The following is a 25,794-nucleotide window of genomic DNA, read 5'->3' on the forward strand; positions in this document are numbered from 1 at the left end:
AGTTTGAAAAACCAAGAATTTTCTAGAAAATTTTTTTAGTTTCAAAACTAAAAATCATTTGACGTCTGAAACTCACTTTTATGAGTTTCATGTGTTTTTCTAGAAAATTTCTGATGTTAATCCCAAAATGTCTGAGTTTTTCAGCATAAAATGACTCCTCTTTTTTCCTAACTACAACGGCCCTCTACGCCATCACAGTTATTCCTCATCCAAGATGCTTGTTTTCATAAACTCTGAGGAGTTTATGAATGAGTTGCCTGTTAACATCGTGTCCTCAAACTGGAAATGTCAGGAGCATTTGGACAGTGATGACCAGACAACTGGGTCAGAGCATCTCTAAAACTGCACCTCTCTTGTGAGATGCTCCCAGTCTGTAGTGGTCAGTAAATAAAGTGGTCAAAAGAAAGCAGTGAACTAGTTATTCATTGCTGGAACCAAATAATGATCTGATACTGCTGCTCAAACTGCAGATAGTTCTGAGAGACGGGTGTCAGATTACACAGTTTGTGGAGACCAATCAAGGAGATTACAATATTACAGCTGAGCAGTACATACAGTAAAAAGTAAGGCTGCTGGTCTATAAATCGGCCCCGATTTCTTTAATTTTGAGTGATCGCGATTGGCTGATGCTCGCATGAAAAACTGATCTTATTCACCGATCTACTTCTGCAATGGTTTGAAAATCAGCTACTGTCCCATTTTGCTCTGTTGTGAGAAACGTTGTGCTGATAGACTGGGTCAAGTTTCCACACCAGTGGCTAACAATTGTCACCCCACTGTTGCCGACTTGACGACTTTGTCGATGTATTTCATAACACTTTAGACAAATAACAATCAACATCGACCAAAATCAGAATTGGGTTAGGGTGAGGGTCAGCCAGAAAACTGCAATTGGTGCACCGCAAGTAAAAACACAAGTTAAGATCATGCATTGAGGTTCTTGTTTCCTTTTGTTTTTTTCATTATTACTATTCTGTAGCTTATTGGTGTCCGATCATTTTCTTGTCCTTCCTGCTAGTGAACAGTGCTACAAGAAGCATTTCCTCCCACATTTCTTCTGTTTTCTACTTTTCCGTCACATTTAAATATTTCCGATCATCAAATAAAGACACCAACTGTAAATGTGTTGATGATGCCACACATGTGGTTGAAAAGGTTTGTGTTTGGAGCTTTGTTGTTAACCATTTGCCTGACTTTACAGCAGTAGTGATATGAACTTGCTTACTCTGTCATCTGCAAGAGAGAGGAAAAACAGAGAAACCACGCGTTTCCTCTTTAGCGATGCACCGCGCGGCTTACACACATCCAGTCTGAGTGCGCACACAGATGGAACAAGAGCTGCTACTGTAATTAGCATAAAAAATAAAAAGACTTTCAATGCAGGCAGTATGTCAGGAATCCTGGGAGCCAGTACTTTAAAGTAGGTACCGGCAGCGATGCTCTTTCCACTCAGGAATGAGAGAGAACGCATGCTGATCACAGAAAATGCCCTAACTTCCCACCATCAAAAGTCCTTTTCAGAATATTTTTTTTTCCAAAAGCAACACTGCTGTGTTAAAGTTAATTGATTTTACTTTCCAACGATACCAGTTTTATGTATGTTTAAGTAAATAAAACACTTTAAATTTTCCAGTATTTTTCTATTTTTTTTTGAAAAGCCGCATTATTTATGCTAATTCGAACGCCCCTCCTGAAAGGCGCTGAAACATTGTCCAAGAAAATCGGTTCGGGCGCCACGAACACATGACCAAATGAGCCAACAGTGATGTCATATTAATCCTTAAACTATAGGCTTTCTATTGTTGAGAAAATAAATTTAAAATAAGCTAGTTTTAAAAACTTAACATGTCTTGATTCAAATGGCTTAATTGTGGTTTTGAATTTAGTAATGTATTCTGACTTTTTGACCTTTATGTTACCTGTAGTTACTACAGCAGATGGTTTGCTAGGATCGCTTGAACTGACTTTTGTCTGTGGGAAAACAATACAGTGGAAGTTCTAGCTTTTCACACTCATCTGTGAAAGGCCGTAAACACGGCAGGGGTTTCTGGCTTGAGAGAGGGTCAGAGACAGCTCCTGGTTGGATGAGCAAAGATACGCCTTATTTGAATAAATTAAAGATAAGAATACGCCTTTTACTATAAAACTTTCTACACAGAAGTAACGAATCAGATTTGCTCTTGCAACTCTCCAAAGATGTCTTTGCACGTCTTTGCTTTCTTTCCTTCTTTTCCAAGTCTGTCAGGTAAATGAATGTATGTCTCCGTTGTTCTGCAGTTTCTGGTGTAAGTTTATTAAACTCTGTAATTCTGTGACGTCAACACGCATTGTTGTTTTCCTTGTGGCTACACGTGGCCCGCCGAGAGGACCTGGGATCCAGAGGAAGAGAGAGCCAAACTTTTTCCAAAGTTAACTTATTTAGAAATTCTTCCTTAACACTATACATACCCGGTTTGTTAAGGGTTATTTTTTTAGTTTTTTTGTAAATCATAAAAGTATCAAAACTTTGTCAAATAGCGAACGAATTATAAAAAATAAACCCGACAAAATGGGTATTAAAATAAAGGTTAATTTGTTAGCTTTAATATAATACTGGAACCACACTTGCAGAATCAATGTGCGTGACGCCCCACGCATATCAACACACGAACGGATCTCCCCCGAGGCGCCCCTTCCAGCTTTCGCGCTTTCTGTAAGCTAAATGTGGCTACGTGGTGAAGCTAGCTAAAAACGAATACCCGGAGTTTTAAGCATCCGGTAGTTCTAAGAGCGGGTCGAGTGAACCCCTCCTGAGCTTTTTAGTGTGCACGGTCTAGCGGGGACCTGTTTTAACAATTTTTTTTTTTTTTTTTTTTTTGTGATTTTGCAAACTGAAAAGCGGACGGACCGCCCTGCTGCCTAATCATGACTTCTACAGCGCTATGCCGAGCTCCACCGCGTTCTAACGCGACCTGCCGGAGCCCCGCACAAAGACTGCGGGAGGAGTTAAATCTAGTAGAAACTTTTATAAAAGAGGAGAAATTAAGCAAACATGGTCCCTTCCCCTCCTCACCTGAACGTGGGGTTGTTCATCCTCCTCCTCCTTCCCCTCCCCCTCTTCCACAGGTATGCTTTGTCCTTATTATTTAATAATAATAAAAAAGCGGATTAGATCCGTTGTTTTTATGGGCCACGGGAATTATGTATGATGATCTGTATTTGTGTGGTTTAGGTTTGTGCTGAGTTTGTGCGATTTTTGCAACAAGGACATGAAGCGCGTTAGCAGACGTGCTCAGTGGCGGTTTCTGATATGGAAGGCATGGGCAACCGCCCAGGGCATCATTATGTGGGTGGCGGCATGATGAAGTGACTGTATCTATACTAAAATGATAAATTCTAGACACTTTTTATAATAAACTGTACTTTCTTTGGCACTTTTTCAGATGGTCGATAGTAGGGAATTTTCCATAAAGAAAGAAATCTAAAAAAAAAACAATCTCTATTTTCTGCCAACAACATAGACAAAACTACTAAAGATAGCCATAAATAAATGTTTTTATATGATGTTGCAGCCTAATTGACATCTAGGAAGGAAGTTTCAATGAACTGCATTAAAAAATAAACATTTTGGTGCAAGTCAAAAATTCTCTAAAATTAGATTTTTAAAAAAAAAAACAAACAAAAAATCCCTATTTCCTACCAGCAATATCAAGGAAACTTTTAAAGATGGCCAAAAATGGATGCCTTTATGTTATTCGGCAGCCTAATTTATCTGTAGTAGAGAAGTTTTATTGAAATCTGATGAAAAATCCAAGTTTGGGAAGTGTTCAAAAAATACTTAATTTTGTTAATTTTTGAAATTTTTTTCCATCGGTCAAATTAGCTTTGGAAGCAGTTTTGCGGCCTAATAAATCTTTATTGAACAGTCCCAGACCCCTACAAAAATTTAGCCTGTTAAGACCACATAGCAGGACGCGCAAAATAGTTTTTGGGGCTTGGTTGCGACATATATTTTTTAATATAGTATCCCAAACATGCCATCTCTGCTGTCAGGGTAAATATTGAAATTTATTTTTAAAAATTACATATTTTAAAGAACCTTCATTTTAAAAGTAAACTATTTATACTGTACATATTCATGTTTTTCGATATGATTTATTTATATTTAAAGGATGTCATTACAAATAAGTGTCAAATTTATTTATTTTTTAAGTAATCGGCTTTCAAAAACCCCATCTTTTTCTACTCAAAGGTGGGTTTGTGCAAGGTACACCTACCCCCCAAAATCTCGGAAACCATTAGAGATAATGGGCTGAATTTTTTTCTGCTCTTTTCTGGTAATGCACTTAATAGAAAAATGCATTCAGAGTACAAAAAATATAAAGAAAAAAAATTGGTTGCCGGTACCTATTTAAAGCAACATGGCTGAGAGGCGATGGTCTGCAAGGAGGTAGTTGTTAGAATTACAGTGTACAGGTAGACAATAGTTTCATTTAGGTGCCAGAAGAGACATAAATATTAGTAATGGGCAGACAAGTTAGCGCCATGTTTTCAGAGTCGTTTTCCAGTTGAAACTCTTTGATTTACGTTCCCTGGTGAGACAGGCCGTAATCATGCACATTGTTTAGGTTTGACATCCAGTGACGTCTTCCAGTCTACACAAGCCACTGGACTTCTTCATATGTCGTCACATTGCATCCACAAACATTAATGTGTAGTTTTTGCATTTATTTCTTGACTGTTTCTCATCAATTAGACTTTTTTCATATCATTTTGAGGTTTTGTTGTTGTTGTTCATTACACTGAAACAACTGGAAATGTTTCGTATCATATTTAAATCCATTTTCTCATCGATGTGAAAGTATTGCGTGATGCGCATCCCCGCAACAGGGCAAGTTCATCTCTGCAGGCATGCGCTTTTCTGCATAGTACCTGTGCGCAACTTGGTGTGTTCCTCTGCACTGTTGGGACAGAAAGCCGCAGAAAATGAAAAGAGAGGGTCAGGAGCATCTGTCTTCCCCATAGCAACTGCAGTATGACCCGAACCTTAGGTCCCGCCCCTTAGCAGCCAGCAACCAGCCCACTGGGAAATGTCCCGGTGCTCCCGATGGCCAGTCTGCCCCTGCTGCTGATCCTGGTCAGAACGAAACATTAAAAGTACAGTCCAGGCAGTGTTTCTAACCACACGCCATAATTTCGTGTCGTAAATCAGCCGTGATTTATTTTAGCTGTAGCATTAAAAGCCCATTTACTCTCAGGTTAGACATTCCAAGCTCACAGAAAGCTCCAAGTAGCAAAACAATTTCAGCCAAAGTACTGAGGCATATCATTAAAATAAGACCTTTGACCTTTCCAGAGGAGGTGTTCTAGCTCTAAGCACTCGTATGGCTTGTAATTCTCATGTTTCACATCAACAAGTCAAATAAGCCCCAGTGTCGACATGTTACGCAACAATTTGTGCCTGTAAAAGCAAGTTTGGTGAGCCAATGACTATCATCCATGAGCGTTACTTCACTGAGCACATGGAATATGCTGCACCCACTATTTGAATAAATATCTGAGAGAAGTGAGGTATTATTTGACTCCGTGCCTGCTTTCCATCACAGGAAATCAATAATCAAACTGTTTCTGCAGACCTCTGGGGAGGCGATCTAGCTTTTCAACGGTTGCTTTGATGGTGAACTCCGCACACAGACTACCACAACAGCCCCCGGTCTCTTTCTCTCTGTTGTACGGTGTTTTGAAATTCACCTTCAGACAAATGTCCCTTTGGAAATAATCCTGGAAAAAATGTGCTGCCGACAAACTCTGCAATTGTACTTTCAGAGGGCTTCTGAGAGAACTGCCAAACTAACTATTTATTGTTTCTCCATCTCAGGATGTTGTTCTATGCTATTTTTTTTATTGTTCATGCCATAATTTACAACAGAGGATCAAACATATTTCTCCAGTGGCATTATTAACATTCACAACACATTGTTGAAAATGTTTTGTCATTCCCTTCAAGTACCTTCAAGTGTAACTGAAATTTCCAGCTGCCCACATGGACACGCCAAGCGAGTTCTGGAGAAAAGCTTTACGGTCGGAGAGAAAAAAAAAAAGCTTTGCGCTGACAAAGAGTATGTTTGAAGGAGTAAAGCAAAGTCGAGCACACACAAACAACTGATCAAACTCTCAAGTGGAGGTCGTAGTTCTCAGGGAGCTCTTGTTAATCTGAGACATCTTATCATTTCAGGCAACTTATGTCCATCTGTCACCAGTTTTTACTGGAACCAGCCAATGACAAAGTCATTGAAATGGGACAATAGTCCCAAACACAGATAAATATCTGCTTTTGGAATCCAATTACCTGACCCATGTTCTGGTCTGGACCCTCAGCTATTGAGAAACAATAGTTTCCTATCGTTGGACTCTATTCTAAATGTTACCCGATAGCTAACGTTTGCCGGTGAGGTATCATGTAATGCACCAGTTCGATGCTATGGGGCATACCGGAAAATTCCTGCATTGTAAAAAAAACCATCCTCCACTGCCAAGAGAAAAGTGCAGAGCCGAGTGAGACGGATGTTAATGTTAATTCAATATTTGGAGACATGGCCAACACGGACTGAACGGCTTCAACATCATCGTTCACAATTTCTCCTTGTGTTTGCTGATTGGTTTGGTAGAAATTGAGCCGGACAAATCGAAGTAAAGTTAAGTGAGACTAGTTGATAACTAAATTGGAATAGTGTGGGACGGCAGAGCTCCCTGGCTAGGCTAAACCCAACCATAAAGGAAATAAATTCAATTGCCAATTAATATGATCTAGAAATGAGCTCAAATATTCAAACAGCAAAGTGTCTAAAGTTCTCATAAAAAAACAGAAATCACTGAAATTGTGTAATTATTCCATCTTAGAAAAAGAATAATACAAACTCGTAATGAAAATAAATCACTATTTGTGCTTCTAAGGTTCTGACTGGAAATACATGAAGATGGAGATACGAGCCATCTTGCTTGAACAAAAGCAACCGTTCTATGTGACAAATAGTGAAATCAAACCTTTCTCCAACTACTGTGTTCATAACTAAAGATGAGCATGATGAACCTCTCAGCTGGGCTCTGCCTTCTGGGGGAGCTTATGGAAGAACTTCCAGTCTCCCCCCATGATTCCCTCTGGTTTAACTCTGGAGCAGAGGCTTTACCAGAATTCCTGAAATACTACGTTGTGCAAGAAAAACACACCTCCATGGCAAAAACACTGTGGAACCCGGAGACTTTCCGTGGGCTGGAGACTAGACAGATTAATTAAGCAGCGGACTGATCTCATGGAAACACAGAGGAGCACCTCAGCATTTTCCTCCATTTCTTATGTGTATGTTGAGGTAAATATTTTGTGTCCATATGGAAGACAAACAAGAAATAGAGAATAACTCTTAGAAACATAGCGAGACGAGGTGACAAAGTGTTTTTTTTTTTTTTTCAACATTTTACCACCTTAAGCACCAGCCTCCCCATGACCCTGCAAGGATAAGCAGGTACTAGACTTTGACTGGGTCATGGTCACACAAGAATATCCCAAGAATATGTTGCCACTAAACCATTAAGTCCAGATTTATGGAGTGCATGGCATTTATTTGCACTAGATATTTGACAGAGGTGTGCGATACTGCATGTTTTGGTATCAATCCGATACCGAATGAGTACATGGCCAGTATTGCAGATACTGATACTTTTTATTTAATAATGGATATTTTCATATCATCAAACTTCTGACCTCCATGTGTTTTTATGGTTTTCCTTTGAATTGTTTTGTTCAAAGGACAGAATTTAGACAAAGTTTAAAAGTGTCGACAAAATACATTAATAACATTTTAACAGGATTTGTGTGCATTTTTACTAATTATGCAAAGTGCAAAATATTTTTTTGCATTCAATTAAACATTTTTTTATGTAGAGCAGAAAAACTAAAATATAAAAATAAAATAAAAAATTCAGATGGATTGTTAAACTAAAGTATTGATCCTAGTATGCTTGTATCAAACCAAAAGTGATGCAGAATTAGTATTGGTATTACCAATGTTTTTGGATCGATCTTCCCGCCTCTGGTATACGTCACTCTTTTCAGATTTTTATTTGTAAAATAATAATGCACCAAAGTCCTTCCACTTCACATTTATATGCTAATGCCTGTTGCTACATTTAACAACTCCACTTAAGAGTTGGAAAAAAAAAAACATTTGCCTCACGCTGCTGAAGGCCAAAAGGGATTATTTTTCTGTTGAAATTGTTCATTTTCCACAGTAAAGCTCAACTAATGTGCATAGATGGCGGCATAAATGATCTCTTAATTGAATTTCAGGGTCTCTCTCCCCCTAATCCCAGACAAAAACAGGGAACAGTCACGTTGCATCAGTAGTTAGCTTAGCTTGCCTCCTGTGCCAGACATCCTGCCCAGCTGTGATGCAGCCCGGCTGTACCGCTACATTCTCCGGCCATCTGAAGCGCCGCCTTGCCCCGGAGGCGCTGCCGACACATTCCTCCGCCACCTTTTCCCCTCCGGTGGTAATTTCACCTTGTGTTGTGGCCGCAAACTGGGTTTATTACGGTTAATCATGCAGTGGTTTAATGGGAAAACTATTAGTTGTTGAGGAAGTAAACAAAACTGCCGGTGACGGCGGCTAGACACATAAAAAAAGAGATTGTCCGGTCAAAACAACCTATAGAGGCAAACCAAACGATGAGACACAAAGCAGGAATTCAGCGACGGAGGGGAAAAAAAAGGTTTATTCTTCCGCTGTCAGGTTTTCAGCAGAGGTGGGTTGAGTTCACAAAAGCTGAACTCCAGTAAGAGTAGCACTACTTCATCACAAACTGATTCAAGTAAAAGTAAAAAGTAGCCGTTCAAGGTATTACTGAAGTTAGATTAAAAAAAGTATTTAATATTATTTTAATATTTTAAAATTACGTCAGAGAAAAATAGGAAGTTACGTTGAAATTCTTGCATTTTGGTAACAGCAGAATGTTTTTTTTTCCACAAGTAATTTTTTTCAGTAATTTGAAACTAATATTTACATTAGGTAAAGGGTAACGTGCTTTCAGTGGCAACATGGTGTTTACTACATTATTCATCTTATCTCTAAATGACACAACACTCTGCAGATACTAATAGGAATTACATTAGAACAGCAAAGATTGTGTCCAAACAAGAGGTCTCACTTTAACATAAAGCACAACCATGAAACTGAGATTTGTGAATTTCTGGTTAAAATATGTTTATTCTTTATTCAGTGAAGTTAATGTATCCAGAAATTTTACTCAAGTAAGAGTAGCAATCCTTTATAAAACTATTCCGTTTTCTTCCAAAATTTACTCAAGTAAACGTAACTATACCCAAATCTGGTTTTCAGGTTGTTTGTCGGTCTCGGCACACCTCCTTCACCATCAGAATAAAAAACAAGAAACACATGGAGCACTTACAAAAACACTCCACACCCCCTGGTTGGTCCATCCCCTCCTTCTTTTCTGCATAAATACTCAAAGTTCTGCTAGGATTCAGGCATCAACCTGCACTGACAGTGACAGACAGACAGAAAACAGAGAAGATAGAAACAGATAAAGCTGCAATCAAGACTTCCAAGATGCTTCTCCTCTTGTCTTTCCTCTCTTTATTCTGCTTTGCTGTGTTCTCCCAAAGCCAGGGTCAAGCCTCTCTCAGCCGCTCCAATGACCCCAACGGACGCTGCGTCTACTCCTTCGCTGTAGCGAGTCCACAGGAGTCCAGTTGCCCCGGAGGAAACGCCAAATCAGAGATGGATGAAGTCCTAACCAGACTCACCTTGCTTGAAGCTCTGGTCAGTCGGCTGACAGCAAGAGAGGAGCGGGGAACCGCTTTTGGTGGGGTGAGGCAGAGTGAGGAGAATCTTCAGGAGGCTTACGCCCAGGTTACAAGAGAAAGAAACCAGCTGCAACTGGACCAGAAGCGTCTGAATGCACAAGTCCAGAAGCTGCAGGGCACAGTGGCTGAGTTAAACCGGGAGACGGAGAGGCTCCGGCAGAGACCCTGCGAGCAGACACACACCTCAGGTGGAACCCGGCATGAAAACAGACCTCTCAGAGGTATGTTTTTTTCTAGAATTAGAGACTTACGATAATGTTTTTGTGGTGGCATTGAAGATTCCAGGTTTCCAGGTCTCCGGTTTTGTCAGAAAACAACTTAAGAAGTTTCATATTTTCATCTTGCTCAAGATAAAACTGATTGCTTTGCATTCTGTTTTTTTTCCAGACCCTGTATTTCACTTTGAAAATACCTCCTATCAGGAAATGAAGGCTAAGGTGAAAGAGCTCCCTGCATCCCGCCTCCTTCCTGAGGGAATCCAACGAGCAAGTAGTCCAAAGCTCAGTTCAAACATTTCCTCAGGTTGCGGAGAGTTGTTGTCTGTTGGAGATCCCGTGCTGCACAGAAAAGCTGACGCCATCACGGGGAAGTATGGAGTGTGGCTTCAGGATCCAGACCCTCAGGGCCCCTATTATACCAACAAGACGGTGTGGCGAATTGATTCGGTTGGTAGAGAAATTCGCCAGCTCTTTGTGTATGAAGATATGGACCAGTTTTCCAAAGGCTTCCCCATGAAGGTCCTGGTTCTGCCGGAGCCAGTGGAAAGCACAGGGGCCACCGTGTACCGAGGTTCCCTGTACTACCAGCGCAGACGCAGCCGGACCCTGCTTCGCTACAACCTCACCTCAGAGAGTCTTGCATCCCGACTGGACCTGCCTCATGCCGGCTTTCACGGACAGCACCCCTACTCCTGGGGCGGCTACACGGACATCGACCTGGCGGCGGATGAGCAGGGGCTGTGGGTCATCTACAGCACAGGCAAAGCGAAGGGGGCAATTGTTATTTCCCAGCTGGATCCCGCGAGCCTGGAAGTGAGGAGGAGCTGGGAGACCAAGATCAGGAAGAACTCGGTTGGCAATGCCTTCATGGTGTGTGGACGCTTGTACACGGTGGCCAGCTACACGACACCCAACACCACCATCAACTACATGTTCGACACCGCCACTAGTGAGGGCCAGGCCGTCGCTGTGCCCTTCGTGAACAAGTACCGCTACAACAGCATGGTGGACTACAACCATGCCCAGAGGAAGCTGTACGCCTGGGATAACTTCCACATGGTCACCTACGATGTGAAACTGGGATGGGCTGGTCAAGGAAGAAACTAAACAGGACTTGAAGAGACTCGTGTTCAGTTGAATATACCTACATATAACTGGTTTTATTGGGCATTATTTTTGTAAAGCTTTGACACGTTTTTTAAAAAAAGAATTTAAAGCTGCATTATGTAACTTACTTTAAAAAAATGTTATGTTTTTTTTTTTTTTTTTAACATATTTGTTAAAACTGTCACTATTTTGTGTCATCTGCAGAAATACACCACTCGGTCTGAAACAACCAATGAGAGCCAGGAGGAGGATCTTAACACTGTCAATCACCCACATGTACTCGCTGCTCACATCCTTCCCTTCCTCTCTGCTACACTACAGCTTCTTCCAAACAATGAAGTCTGTCATGAATGCTAATGCTAGTTAGCACGGCCACAGATGACACCAGATAAACCGTTTTCCTTGAACATGTGTACACAAACACAATTGACAACGCTAAGACCCTCCTCCTGGCTCTGATTGGTTGTTTCTGACCAGAAGCGGTGCACTTCTGCAGATGGCAATAGGAGCACTGGAAGGAGTAGGAGAAGCTTGATTTTCTCACACATTATCGGTGTCATATTATACTGTCACAAGATAGTTACAGTTTTAACAATTAAATAAATAAAAGAACATATTTTGTAAAAGTTAGATACTGCAGGTTTAAGAGTTTCTCTCAATGTTTCTTTCCCCCTGTAAATAATGTATCTTAACAAGAGCTGTGATGCACATAGTGGATCTATGGTGCTCTATTTTTAACTGTTCAATAAAGATTTTGCCTCACTTATTAAATTGCTGATTTTTTTATTTTTTTTGCACATTTGTCTTTAGATCTCTTGACTCTGATAACCATAAATAAAATCCTGTGCAGCCAACTGCAGGACTAAGAATCTGCAGCAAATTTTTTTTACAAATGTTCTATGTTTGGAATGAATTATGGACAAATATATGCATTCTAGTGTATGCATTGATTTCAGCCTCCCTATATTTGACTAATACAGCCATTAGTTATTTATGGATAAAAACACTTGACAATTACATTTACTAATACCTTGTGTTGTTTATCTCTTAAATTTATGGTTAGATACATTAAAACTTACAGTTAAACTGGTAAGAAAGTCCCAGGTGTGTGAATACTTTTGGAGGCTATTATGAGTCCAAAGAAAGACAGAACAAAATATGGATCAAACAACTAACTGTCAAAGTACAGCAATCATTTTTTTTACTGTACCAAATGAAAACTTACACTTGAAACTTTGCGCTGTGAAAATTTGTTTGCAACACCTGCGTTGTCTCAAACATGGATCAGTATCAAAACAAATGGGAGCAGAGTGCATGAGTGTCCAATAATGTCTAAATATTTCAAATGCATATTTGTGCAAATAAATTCAGGAGAATTCTTTACTACAAAGAAAAGTAGATTATTTACAGGTACTTCATGGAAATAGGAGGGAATGAAATGGCCATGCACATGTACCAAATTGTGATAAAACTTACAAATATATTTGGATATATATATATCCAAATATATAACCAAATATTTGGTTATTTTTTTCTCTACATCTTTTTTCAAGTCCACTACAAATTTTATATCTGAACATTTTATGGAGAAAAAATGTATATACGTTAAAATTTGTGTTATTATACATTCAAATTAATTCAAATTCAACATTAAATTTGTAATGTTTGTAACTGTCACCTCAAAACAATTTGTCTTGCTATATAAACTAATTATTTCTAAGAAATATCTCAATTATGAGGAGGTATTACATGCTGCCCCCTGGGGGACAAAAAAGGAAACCGCACTTAACGTCACAGCTCTGAGTTGTCTGCTTATAATGTTTCAATTTATCCCCGGCGCCATTAAGGACGCACATTAACCTCCTAAGAATGAAGTCGTGACATTAGCGCGGGGTTTTGTTTGGTTCGGTGACGGCGCGTTAAACAGAAGGTGTCGGCAGCTCAGTTCATCAACATTGAAACACGAGAGAAGTGTCGTACAGTATAATGTCAGGAGACTCGGTAGCAGCTGATGGAAACTTGGGTGAGTGGGAGCTGACTTTCCCCGCCAGCAGGGATCGCATAAATATAGTTTGCACTGTGAAATCTGACAGCTCACGTTGAAACACAAACAAACCTTATCAGGAAGCACGTGCGAACCACTGCTGTATGTGTTAAACACAGAGCTAAAAACGCAGCTACATTTTGACGGGATTTCAGTGTGGAAGAAAAGACTCTGTGAAATGTAACACTTTTTAATGACTTTGTAAGACCTAAAAACTATAAATATAGAGGATGGTTGGGTCATCAATAGTGTTACAATTAAGAATAGCAAAAACTTTGACATTTTGGGGTCTGTTTGTGGTTCCTGGCAGCAGCTTTGTTCTTCTCACACTGGCTCTCTACACCCTTAAACTCTATAGTGACAAACTTGTGTTTTTTTCCCCCCTTAAGAGAATCCACCTACCCTCATATGGGTTGGCACCAGAACTGAGCCAGTGGAGAAGAGCGTCATCCAGCCAACTGGCGTTAAATTTACACTTACTCATGACAGACCTAAGAAAGCTAGCTAGCTGGAAAGGGTCTGTCGGCAGCTAATTAGTGGTAGCTTCAGCTATCTTGAGTCACAAGACGGAATGAAGATGTCTGCCAAAATTTTGCCTGACAGAAATGTTGAGGCTTATGATTAATGTATTTAAGGCCAAGTCACATTTTTAAATGCATTTAAGACATTTTAAGGCCTTCATTTTAGACACATGATTTTCAAATGTTTTCAGTATGCACGGGTTAGAAGTTCTCAAACCAGAAAAGAAAACAGAACACCAGTTCAGAACAGCACATACGTGACTTTATTTGAAAAATAACTAAAATTCAGCAGGATTTTTGGTTTTAAATACAAACAGGCTACACATTTTCTCAACACAAAGGCTGACCAGGACACACACACACATACATACACATGCCCACACACACATATTTGACTTATTGTTTCCACTCTATCATCCACAGTCCCTCATAAGCCCTGTCCAGGCTTTCCCTCAGTCGAATAAAAACCAAGTCCTGCAGAGAGTCCCAAGTCACCCACAACCTCTCCACCACGCTGTACTGGCAGTAACCCATGGCCAAGCCAAAGCCTACATCCGTCACATAGTGCCTGGCGAGGAGCAGCCGAGATAAGCTCACCAGGACCGCCCAGCTCACCACCAGGACCCTCATGGAGGCCGTGTCTGCTACCTGGGCGAGGAAGAAGCGGGCGCACATGGTGGCCCTCGAGGCGTGGCCCGAAGGGAAGGAGTAGCGCTCCATGAAGAAGGCTGAGAGGATGTCAGAGCGGTTCTGGACTGGTGTTCGTCGTCTCACCAGCGTCTTCACAGCTCTGACCAGCAGCAGGTCCAAAATTAGAGCTGTGAAGATGGAGAGGCATAAAAAAACTCTGGATCACACTGGAAAGACAAGCCATAGGATATTAACAAAGTCTTTCTATTCCTTTTAGTTTTACACAAAGTCCAATCCTGTGCGTCTGCTCTTCATTTCAATAGTGTAAGAAAACATGTCAGGATACAAAGACTTCCGCATCACCTTCCTGCATTGAAACTATAGACTATGACTAGACAGGCCTGCCTGTCACAGATATTTTGGCCATCACCAGCGAGGGGTAGTGATTCAAATCTTTGTACAGAATGTCTGACCTGTGAGTCCAAACTTTGGCTGCTTCTAAGTACACAGGGTAAACTAGTGAAATCATGGAGAGGAAGTCGACTCACTGGAAACTGTAGACATAGATTCGGTTGAATATTGAGTATCTACTTACTCAAGTTAGTAAATGCACCAGAAACATAGTAGACAGAAGCACAGAAGACTCAAGAGAGCCACTGAGAACTCAACAGAAATATGAACTTAACAAAAACACAATGGACTCAATGGAAACAAAGAGGACATAACAGAAACTTGAAGGACTCAACAGAAATACAACTTATTCAATGGAAACCAAGAGGACTCAGTGGAAAGGAGGACTTAACAGAAACACAAAGGACCTAACCGAAACACAAAGGACTCAATGGAAACAAGGAGAACTCAAGAGAAAAAGGATGGACTCATCAGAAACCCAAAGGACTTGACAGAAACAAAAATGACTCAATGGAAACATTGGCGACTCAACAGTAGACGCAACACAACCATGGAGGACTCAACAGAAACACCATTACTACACAAGAACAGAGAAATGTATTCTCTTCTTGGTTGGGGATCTCTTGGATTGTTCTTGACACATCATCCGGAAATAACTTTTTTTCTTGCGTGATGTCTCAGAACCATTACATACAAACCATACAACAGGATCTTTATTAAGAGGCCTTAAAAGTTAAGCTCTTGTCAAGTACGAGATGTTTTTTAAAGAAAAAACAAAACAAATCAATTTGTCTAGCCTTGCAGGGCTATGTAATAACATTGAGATGTTTAGTGAGAAGAATCAGCAGAGACATCAACCAGATGAGTCACGGACTTCACCCATGCATGGACCGTGCATGCCAACAGCAGCCATGCAACCCTCAATCAGAAGGCATCGTACACAGAGCCCATAAACAAATTAGATCAGGAGCCGAGGAAGAAGAAAATTACAACTGCATCTAAAAAAAATGGGATATTGTAAAAAGGTCCAATATATTTAAAACTCATTTTTGAAAGTAAAACTCATTATATAGATTTGTTACACATAGTGAAATATTTCAAGCCTTTATTTCTTGTGATTTTAATAAGACACAATTTCTAAAATAGTTTTAGTAAGACTCGGGAGAAATATCAAGAGACATTTTGTGAGCCATTAGAAAAAAGGTTACAGTTACAGTAATGTTAAAATCAGAGCGAGCTAAAAGCATCATTTATCAGGAATATGGCTACTTTTTAAAATTCTCATCAACAGTTTCTGAATAGCAGATATGAAAGAGTCATACATTTTTTCAGTTGCTCTCATAGCAACTAAGTAAACTTGAGCCTGTTCTTCCTGATGAAAAAAATAAAATAAATCAATCAATGTGCCACTAGAGTGAAATACACATGATCTAGACTAAATTAATAAGTCACACAAAAAAACCCTTTCTCAACTATTTACTTACAGCAATCAGATTTTGATCCAAAGTGATAATTGATGAAATAACGTGTATAATAGCGGCGGAAAGCGAGACATATTCATTTGTTTAAAAATTGTGTTAAATGTGTAAGGTGGCACATTACAACAGGAAACTGGTGTTACTGTGGTGGTAACTGGCTGAAGGGTTTACAGGAAGTGGGCAACCAATGCCATTTGGTGTAAATGAACATTTTTATACACTAAAACTGCTTCACATAAAATGCCTCAAATTACAAGACAGAAAGATATAGCAATAGACACGGTTTACATTTTTTTAGATACAACTTTTATAGTAGTTCTCAATGACCAGAGTGGTTCTGGTAAACACTGGGGATGAGTAGCTGAGAAATTTTTAACGTGGGGAGAAAGTGTTTTTATTATTATTATTATTTCTTTTCTACTATGGATATAATTTTGCTAAGTACTTGTTAGATTAATATTGATTTTTTTTCTTTCTATTACAAAAATTTAATATTTCAAATTTAATTTGGGCCAGAAAATAATTTCAAATATACTTTTGAATTTGAAACTTTCATATTTTTTATGGTTTAAATCTATTAACTTATTTCAACAAAAATACGTATTTCTTTATTGTTATTATTATTATTTACAATGTCAAGGCTGAACATAAAAAGCTGCATTAGATTACCTACCTGTGGTTAGCTAAAGTACATTGAAACAAATATTAAGTATTTTCAACATTAACCTAAACCTGGAACTCGATTGTGTTTCTGTGTTTACTGCTACATGGATTTATGGCCTGGAGTTGTTTTTATTATTATTATTAGTGCACAGGCCTCTGATGTATGCCTGCTGTCTGACATTAACAGTAAAACATGTCATATGAATTTGGCCCCTGTGTTCCAGGAATAGCTGTGGTGTTTCATTAAAGCGCAAAACAATTGTTAAAGGGTTTAAAGCAATCAATCAATAAATAAAATACACACGTGAAAGTGTGAACTACCACACACAACCGTGGCTCTCAGAAACTTGTGTTCCAACTGGAGCCGACCCCCCAAACTCCAACCCTGCTGTTTGTTGGTAGGGGGCCACATTCCCCTTTGTACTGTACATTATGTGACCCATAGGGAGACTGATTTAGCTCGTTGCGCTATTTCAACAGCCATTATCATTGCACAGCTTAGACCAGACAACAGCAGAGCGCGACAATGACTGCCAAAGGTCTTGCCGAGTTATTGGCACGTTTGTGCGTAACAGCGCGCGCGCGCGTCCGCTATCAAATTTGGTGAAAAAGGTCAGTAAAAGGAACCTGTTGTATCTAACAGAAAAGTAGTTACAGGTGTTAAAATGGCTCAGTGAGGAAATGAGTCGAAATGATTCGTTTCGAAATGGAAAAATTAGTCGGAATTATTCCAAACCAGATCGAGTCCAACATTTTCCACTCCAAACACTTTCCTCACCCAGGGTCAAATTCAGCATGAGCTCCTGCTCCGCCACGCTTCCCCCCCGGAGCAGAGTGTACACGGCGCCGACGAGCCACGGGACGACGTGCCCGGAGAACTCCACCAGCCGCACCAGCGGCCGGATGCCGCCCCACGGCGACTCCTCGCACGCGCACACCCCGAGCTTCTTGGACAGCCACAGGTCCACCGCCAGCAGGAACCGCAGCGTTATGGCGAACATGGGCTGGCTCAGACTGACGGAGAAGTCCTCGGCCTGCGCGCCGGGGGAGAAGTAAGGGCAGCTGGAGGAGGCCCGGCGGCGCCCGGGGGGGACCGAGTCCGACGATGCTCTGCTTCCAGCCGCGGCTCCTCGGCAGCTGTTCCGTCTGCTCCCCGGGGAGGACATCGCTTCCTCTGACAGAGTGTGGGGCAGTGATCCGCGCGGCTCTCTGAGTCCCGCTGCGCTCAGACGCAAACCATCCTGCAAACGGGTCCGGTAATCTGGCACCAGTTTAGAACCGGACCCCCCCCCGCCCCCACCCCCTTCGATCACGTGGGCTTGCAACACTCTTACTAGATGTTACTCTCAAACCGGTGGAGAACAATTTGTCTTTATTTCCTTGAGATTTCTCGAACTCTGCAAAAATATTTGGAGTCAAGGGTATTCTGAGAAAACCGTGGTTCAGATTTTCATGAAAGAAACAAGCTTAAATTATCTGCCACACATAAAACTATCTAGAGAAAAAATATTTTATTTTGCCAGCTCAAACATGAGCTGCGATTCCATTACAAATGTGTGCAAAACATTGTCAATTTTCCGCTAATGTTAAAAAAACAATTCTGCAATCGCGGTGTTTCCATTAAATAAGAAACGCATTTAAAAGCACGAGTTTGTTCACATTGTAAGTCATTAAAAAATATGCTGGGCAAGGAGCCTCCAAAGTCGCAGCATCATGGAACAGTCAGTCAAAAAGAGCAAGTCCCACCAGCCAAATTCAAGAGGTCCCCCACCACCCAAACAGTGGTGGAGAGTTGAAGAAGTTGGTCAGACAGTGTATAGTTGAAGAAATGCTGCCCTGAAGAATGGCGATCAGGTTTATGTTGAAGGGGGCGGGGCTGCTGAAAGTAACTATTAGAGAAGCCTAACTTCCTTACTTGTATAATCAAGTAATCAGTAAAGTAACTGCTTTTTCAGGGTGTAGTCAGAAATCAAGTTACTTTTTCAAGGTAACTATGCCGTCACGCAGTCTGGTTAGCTGACATTATCTTTTGGACCTAAAGAGGAACGATCCAGAGTCAAAGCACAGCTTCAGTTATTACAGCTCAGAAACTAGTGATCAGGTCTGAAATCTGGGTGATGAACTCAGACCTGATCCTCCAGAGACACTTAAAGACAGGAAGATGGAGCACATCACATCAGTTCTAAAGTCCTTCCACTTGCTCCTTGTAGCTCAGAGAATATAGACTTTGTTAGTTTATAAATCACTGACCGGTTTAGCATCTCAATACATTAATAATCTGCTGTTGTGGTATCACCCTCCCAGACCGGGTCTTCTGGTTCTGGTCTGCTCTGGATCCCCAGAACCAGAATCAAATATGGAGAAGCAGCATTCAGCTTCTGTGCACCACAAATCTGGAACAAACTTCCAGAAAAAAAAAAACAACAGCCATAACACTAAGCTCCTGTATATCTAGACTAAAAACTCACCTGTTTAGAGTTGTATTTGATAAGTAGCAAATGGAACTTTTTTTTTTTTAGGTTTTATTGGCTCTAGTGGCCTTTATTTGATAGTGAATTGACAGAAAAGTGGGTAATGAGAGAAAGGGGAAGAAGACATGCAGCAAAAGTCACCAGGCCGGGGATCAAACCTGCGGCGGCCGTGTCGAGGACTAAGGCTTTGTAGCTCAACCCGTAGATACAACCCGTATCTGGGTTGTGCTCAGTCCCTGCGCCACCACAGAACCCCAGTAAACGGAACATTGATCAAAATATTTGTTGTATATGTCGCTTGATAATTTTGATGATGGCATTTGACACAATGTAATGTTTGTTGCTTGTTTCATAATTAGCTGTTGTAATGGGTTTTTATGGTGCAAAGCACTTTGAACTGGAAAGTTATGCTGGAACTGGAATTTTGTTGTCTTTCTGACAATGACAATAAAATTCTTCTTCTGATCTTTGTTGAACTGCCTTGTTGCTGAAATGTGCTGTACAACTTGACTTGGCCAGATTGTAGTAGGTAGTTCAAAATGGTGTCCTATAAAGACTAACAATACCTTTGCTCAGTTTGCTTATCTTGCTCCTTATTGCTATCTCACATGTTGGCATACAGCCCTAGTTAGATTCAACATTTCTCACAGTGATAGAAAGACTAAGTGTCTTTTGAACAGCTTGTGGTTTCTGGTGACTTGAACACAACATTGTGGTCACATCATCCTACTGCCCTCCCCCCCACCCAGCCACCCCCTCGCTGTTTGCGCCGTATTTCAGAGAAAACTTTCCGCCTTCTCTCTGTTTAAAGCAGTCTGTCGCAGGTCAACCCACGACCACATCCAACATGCCGGGGCTGCTGCTCGGAGACGAGCTTCCTAATTTCGAGGTGGAGACCACTGCTGGGACAGTGAAACTCCATGAATATTTTGGTGATTCGTAAGTAAAGATCTGCTGATTATTGACTGCGCGAAAGCTTTGCAGTAGTTTGATGATAATTCAGTCAGCATAACAAGTAAGGGTGGGGGAGTTTTACCGAGTGTGATTCCTGTTAACAGCTTTCTGATTTCTGCTTTGCGTGCGTCTGAGGTATACTTGTTCAACAGTGGAGACAGATAAACTATACATACAACTGAATTCTGTACATCAGATTAACAGCAACAATAAGCTGAAATATGTCAGGTTTATATGAGTCATATCAAAGATGCTTCACACTATCACATTGCTGACCTATGGGGAAAGAAAAAAATCCTGTGTCATCAGATTAAAAATTCATCTGCAAACCAGGTCACATCCTGTTATTTTCTGTCAGCAACATAACTCATCAACAAAAACACTTTCATTTAGCACACACTCTCATTTAATTATGTAGCAAAACAGAAGGTAGAACCTTTTTGCGAAGAATTAAGTCAATCAGTGCTTCAAAGTTTAAAAGAACTTCCACGTTCACCAACTAAGTAATTCAGTTTTGTGTAACCCTATCAGTCTCTTGTGTCATGTTTGGGATTTGCCCTCATTTGCTTTTGATCGCAGCTTTATAAATTTATGAGGCAATATCAATTAGTGGCTATCCTAGACCTAAATTTGGGCCAAGCAAAATCTGTTGGACATATGGCCTCATTTTCGATTCTAGAAAACTTTGGGTATACCGAAGGCTTCATATAAATTCAATGAGTGCAAAGTTTCCAGATGCTTTGGCAGCCTAAACTGAAGTCATCCCCTTTCCTCCTCTGTGATTGACGGTTGATTTGAGATGTACATCATAGCTGAAAGTTTCTATTTTGGTGTAATCTTGTCATAGTAGAAACATTCTTACGGCTTCCATGTTCCATAAAAAAGATTTTTTATGGAACATGCTGTGATGTCAGCCCCTCCAAAATCGATACATTTATTTAGTCTTTCCCTATTCTCTTGTGAACTTTAACGATTCAACATGATAACTAAGGCTTGTACAGTTTGTATTGGAGATAATGGTGGCCTAGGAACCAGTTCCTCGTTCTACGTTTGGCTCCGTACAGAGGGTTTGAACTTTGGCTTTTGAGAAACGATTGGTGGGGGCTCCGCTTAAGTTACAAACAATTGGGTCTGATTTTATACCCAATGGCTAACGTTTGGCATGACATACCTAATGCGTCAGCTTAATAAAGCTTACCAGAAACTGTAAAAATCCAAGTGGGGAGTAGGAACAAGAAATCTTTGACAGCAGTAAAATGTCTTACACATTCCTCTCACTATTTGGAAACATGGCCGATGCGAACTGAATGTCTCTTCACCTCTTTGCCAAACCATAGGCAGACAACGAAAACATCACAGAAACAAAAAGAGTGGAGTCTGCTAAAGAAAACTCTTGGTGCAGACAGTAACAAATAATTAGGGTGTGTTTCAGAAATAATAGCAATCATTTATCTCAACGTGTAAAATTAGCTCATCAGTGAGACGACAGAACATGTCAAGCGTATGAAACCTCGACCTCATTGATCATGTTCCTGACCTCAACAAAAGTAGCTCCTTGATCATATACAGCACAGCAAAAATCAGGTCACATCCTGTCGTTCAAATGTCAGATTGTTATCATTCCTACTTCAACCTACTTCAGAACTCATCTTAAACCCCCTACCCTACTGGTCTCTAACATGTCCATCTTCTCTACAGGTGGGGTATCTTGTTCTCGCATCCCAGAGACTACACCCCTGTGTGCACCACGGAGCTGGGTCGAGTCGCCAGGCTGAGTGGCGAGTTCAGCAAGCGCGACGTCAAGCTGATCGCTCTATCCGTCGACAGCCTGGAGGATCACCGCAACTGGAGCAAGGTGATACGCAGCGCCTCGTGAAAGATCTCAAAACTGCCTACGTCTTGTCGTGTCACAATCACAAACAACGGTACTTGCCATGACGAGATCACAAAGTGCGACGACGCATACAGATAGCTTACCAAAGGATTGTAATTGGAAATAATAATGGATAAGTAGCTTCAGACAGGGTCACTCAAAAAAAAAAAATCTAAAGTTACCAGTGGATAGAAAACAATGCCAGGATTGCTTATTTGTTCAGAGCAATTCACGTCTGTGGGAATATTTTTCAGTTTCTTGGAGTTAGTTGCAGAACTTTTGTTTTCAGAACACTATTACATGCCACCGGCATGCAGATTTAGTTTTGTGCCTGACCTGAGGCTGCAATGTTTATGGTGCTGAGTGCAATATGGCAGTGATGAGGCGGTGAGCAGTGGTGCGCTCACGCTGACCAACTGCATCTGTAAATAATAATTTTATTTTAAGTTGGGCTGGAAGAAAACAAAGCTAAGAATCCACATGTGGTTTTGTCGTGGACAGTCACATTTATAAAACAGCACGACTCTTCTCATTAGGATGAACAAAGACAACAATAAGTGTGTTAAGAGACTCATACTTTTATTTCAAGTTGCATATATTAATATGTTGTGTTACTGCAGGGGCGACTTCAAGACAGGTGGTCCGTAAGTTTGTTAAATGGGTTAAATGGTTCTCAGCCTGAAAAAGTTTGAGAAGCACTGGTTCAGAGCAAGACATGTTCATTTGTTAGTAGGTCCTAGTTAAAGTCCAGACCAAAGTCTATTTCAGAATGACTCACTTTAAGGAGCTTTGCAAAGAAGAAAGAGCATAGAATTCTGTGGTCATGCAAACCACTACTTTGTACTGATCTACTACTTTTAAAGCTTTGAGCTGTAACAACAAAATGTTATTTTAAATATTATTATAAAGTCTCAATTTTTAATCAATTAAATTCCATGCTTGACTTATATTGGAGACTAAAATAATTGGCCTTGAGGCATTACTGATGTAACATTTCAAAGACATCTCAAAAATGTTCAATGCAGCTATGCCCTTCTTTTTAAAGAATGTGGTTTGGAAATAACTAAATCTGCATACGGTACCCTTTTTTCATAAAACCATCTTGAAAATGTGTCCTTTCAATATTTGGTTTCGCTTCACTACCATGTTAGTGTAGCGCTTTAGCATTAGCTTCCACTTGGTGTAGTATATTAGTGTTAATGGAACTAATGTTTATGAGTAGGGCTGTAGGGTTAGTGCCACTAACTTTTTAGCTAGCAGTGCCCACCACTGGTTTTGGTTATAAATGGATGTGTAAGCTCTGTAGTCTTGGCAGCTGCTTTGGTTTAAATAACTCATCAAGGCCCTGCGTGTCTCCTCTCTGACTAGGACATCCTGGCTTACAACTGTGAGGAGACTGAGGGCTGCGAGTTGCCCTATCCCATCATCGCAGACAACAAGCGGGAGCTGGCAGTCGCTCTGGGCATGCTGGACCCCGTCGAGAAGGACAAAAACGGCATCCCGGTCACGGCTCGCTGCGTGAGCTTCACAACCACATGTTGTTTTCAACATGTTGTGAAGTTGCACTTCACTTCGAAAACCCTGAATCTGCGACCTGAGTTGAGGATTTGAGACCCGCTTTAACCTTCCACTCTGATTTCCCCTGTTTTGTCCAGGTTTTTATTATTGGGCCTGACAAAACGCTGAAACTGTCCCTGCTTTACCCCAACACCACTGGACGCAGCTTCGATGAGATCCTGCGTGTGGTCGACAGCCTCCAGCTCACAGCTCACAAACAAGTGGCCACACCCACCGAGTGGATGGTTTGTGGTACCTTTTGAAAAAAATCCTCAACAGGAACCCAGCGCACAGCAATAAGAATGGACCTTATGAATTTTAGTGGGATTTTATGTGATAACCCAACACAAAGTGCAGCATTAATGAGAAAGAGAGAAATAAAAAGTTAAAATCTGAAAACCTGACCTGCGTTTGTGCTTGATACAGTCTGCTTTTTTGTGGAAGGTGCTTAAAACAGCATTTAATGAGATTACAACAGCAGATTTTTGGAGTCTGCTGTAGCTTTAAGCTTCTAGAGATCACTCCCCACAGCATGTTTCATCAGGGTAATACAGACAAACATGTTCAATTTGGGCATAATCTGGCATGTCTGTTTTCATATGGTGGTTTGTTGGCTACCACCTTATCGCCAACATGTATGTAGATTTGCATGTAGATTTTTATTCGCGGATATCTGAATTAAACACCTAAGCATGCCACACTTTTTTAGTTTTTTTACCATTTCCTTCCACTTGAGCTACATGCGCTAATCTGTGTTGCTCCATCACATAAAATCTCTGAAAATAACTTAAAGGTTGTGGTAGAAAAAAAAAAGTAGAAAAACCTTGATTCCACATGTTGCATTTCTTCTGTCCAGCCGGGAGGCTGCGTGATGGTGCCTCCGAACATGCCTGAGGAGGAGGCCGCCGCTTTGTTCCCGATCGGCGTCTTCAGCAAGGAGATGCCTTCTGGGAGGAAGTACCTGCGCTACACTCCAGATCCACAGGATAGGAAAGGCTGTGAACCGCCACCGGCTGAACCCGAATTACCCACGACTCTGTAACAACGGGCTTTTCGAGCAGATCAATGCGATGAATACAATATATCTTATTGTAAGAAGCAGAGTTACTCTTATACAACTTGTTTGCAATGAGTTAACATAAGCAAATAAAGAAAATAAATTTTGCTTTCACCTTACACATTGTTGTGTGTGTATATGTTCAAAGGCCAGTGGCACTGCATCCAGTCTGAAGTAATAATAAAATAACGAATAATAATAAAAATCAGCCCATTCTGTTCTACCTTGGTCCTCCTCAGAAACAACATCCATGTGTCTTACAACTGAGGAGACTGAGGGCTGTGAGTTGCCCATCCCATCATCGCAGACAGCAAGCGGGAGCTGGCAGTCGCTCTGGGCATGCTGGACCCCTTAAATCCCTACACTCCTACATTTTGCAGTAGAATACAAATAAACACCTCAAAGGGGGTAATTGAATAAATAAATAATAAAAAAGAAAATACAAACAGATGAGCTCAAACTGATTTGCCGCCTTACGCGATGTCAACAGAGGAACTGGTCAACACTGTGGAAGCTTGATTTTAGGAGGCAAGATTAAATACCGATTTAAAACTAAACAGAAAACTAATAGAAAACTGACCGTGATGTGTTGGCTCAATAAAAAGGGCGGCTAGCAGCTTTAAATTAAATAAAATATTTTTCTCTGTGGTGAAACAGATGAGATTTTAGAACTGCTTCCAACTGGGTTAATGTCTGATGTTTACCATTGATTCACTTCTTCTTCTTCTCATTCAGGGCTATTGATTAATAATCTGAGTGACAAAGTTTTGTGAAGCTGATCTTGATGTAAAAGCACATGCACCGATTCATTATGTTTGGTTCTAGTCACTGTTACACGTTGGCTTAGCTTCAGCAGGTTTAGCTGTTTGAACTGATGCTTTTTCTTCAGTGATTCACTTTTTCAAGGGAGCCTTAATAAATAATTTCTACCGGCTAACGTAAATTAGCCGG

General features: G+C 40.7%; 3 protein-coding genes across 3 annotated transcripts; 2 read left to right on the plus strand and 1 right to left on the minus strand.

Moving 5' to 3' along the window:
• The first annotated feature begins 9,482 nt into the window (after positions 1-9,482).
• On the plus strand, positions 9,483-11,955 carry LOC106919015 (myocilin-like). Its single transcript, XM_014989142.2, has 2 exons — positions 9,483-10,080; positions 10,247-11,955. Exons 1-2 carry the CDS (start codon positions 9,603-9,605, stop codon positions 11,182-11,184), a joined length of 1,416 nt encoding a protein of 471 aa, XP_014844628.2. The 5' UTR covers positions 9,483-9,602; the 3' UTR covers positions 11,185-11,955.
• A 2,034-nt stretch (positions 11,956-13,989) lies between these two features.
• LOC106919035 (polyisoprenoid diphosphate/phosphate phosphohydrolase PLPP6-like) lies at positions 13,990-18,218 on the minus strand. Its single transcript, XM_014989173.2, has 2 exons — positions 17,710-18,218; positions 13,990-14,567 (listed from the first exon to the last, which is right to left on the minus strand). Exons 1-2 carry the CDS (start codon positions 18,095-18,097, stop codon positions 14,146-14,148), a joined length of 810 nt encoding a protein of 269 aa, XP_014844659.2. The 5' UTR covers positions 18,098-18,218; the 3' UTR covers positions 13,990-14,145.
• Positions 18,219-20,182: 1,964 nt separating this feature from the next.
• LOC106919036 (peroxiredoxin-6-like) lies at positions 20,183-24,962 on the plus strand. The gene is made up of 5 exons (XM_014989174.2): positions 20,183-20,341; positions 22,055-22,211; positions 23,598-23,747; positions 23,885-24,031; positions 24,643-24,962. The coding sequence occupies exons 1-5, from the start codon at positions 20,250-20,252 to the stop codon at positions 24,826-24,828; spliced, it is 732 nt and encodes a 243-aa protein (XP_014844660.1). The 5' UTR covers positions 20,183-20,249; the 3' UTR covers positions 24,829-24,962.
• The last annotated feature ends 832 nt before the right edge of the window (positions 24,963-25,794 follow it).

This window comes from Poecilia mexicana, unplaced genomic scaffold (genome assembly GCF_051168715.1).
Source record: "Poecilia mexicana isolate PSO_F unplaced genomic scaffold, ASM5116871v1 scaffold_17, whole genome shotgun sequence".
NCBI classification, from domain to species: Eukaryota; Metazoa; Chordata; class Actinopteri; order Cyprinodontiformes; family Poeciliidae; genus Poecilia; species Poecilia mexicana.

What these genes read in the sequence shown, in the direction of transcription:
- LOC106919015 (XM_014989142.2), top strand. Translation starts at nt 9,603, where the DNA reads ATGCTTCTCCTCTTGTCTTTCCTCTCTTTATTCTGCTTTGCTGTGTTC. An exon ending in TGAAAACAGACCTCTCAGAG is followed by an intron (nt 10,081 to 10,246) that starts GTATGTTTTTTT and finishes TTTTTTTTCCAG; the next exon opens with ACCCTGTATTTCACTTTGAA.
- LOC106919035 (XM_014989173.2), bottom strand. Translation starts at nt 18,097, where the DNA reads ATGTCCTCCCCGGGGAGCAGACGGAACAGCTGCCGAGGAGCCGCGGCT. An exon ending in CATGCTGAATTTGACCCTGG is followed by an intron (nt 14,568 to 17,709) that starts GTGAGGAAAGTG and finishes CCATCTTCACAG; the next exon opens with CTCTAATTTTGGACCTGCTG.
- LOC106919036 (XM_014989174.2), top strand. Translation starts at nt 20,250, where the DNA reads ATGCCGGGGCTGCTGCTCGGAGACGAGCTTCCTAATTTCGAGGTGGAG. An exon ending in CATGAATATTTTGGTGATTC is followed by an intron (nt 20,342 to 22,054) that starts GTAAGTAAAGAT and finishes TCTTCTCTACAG; the next exon opens with GTGGGGTATCTTGTTCTCGC. An exon ending in CCACACCCACCGAGTGGATG is followed by an intron (nt 24,032 to 24,642) that starts GTTTGTGGTACC and finishes TCTTCTGTCCAG; the next exon opens with CCGGGAGGCTGCGTGATGGT.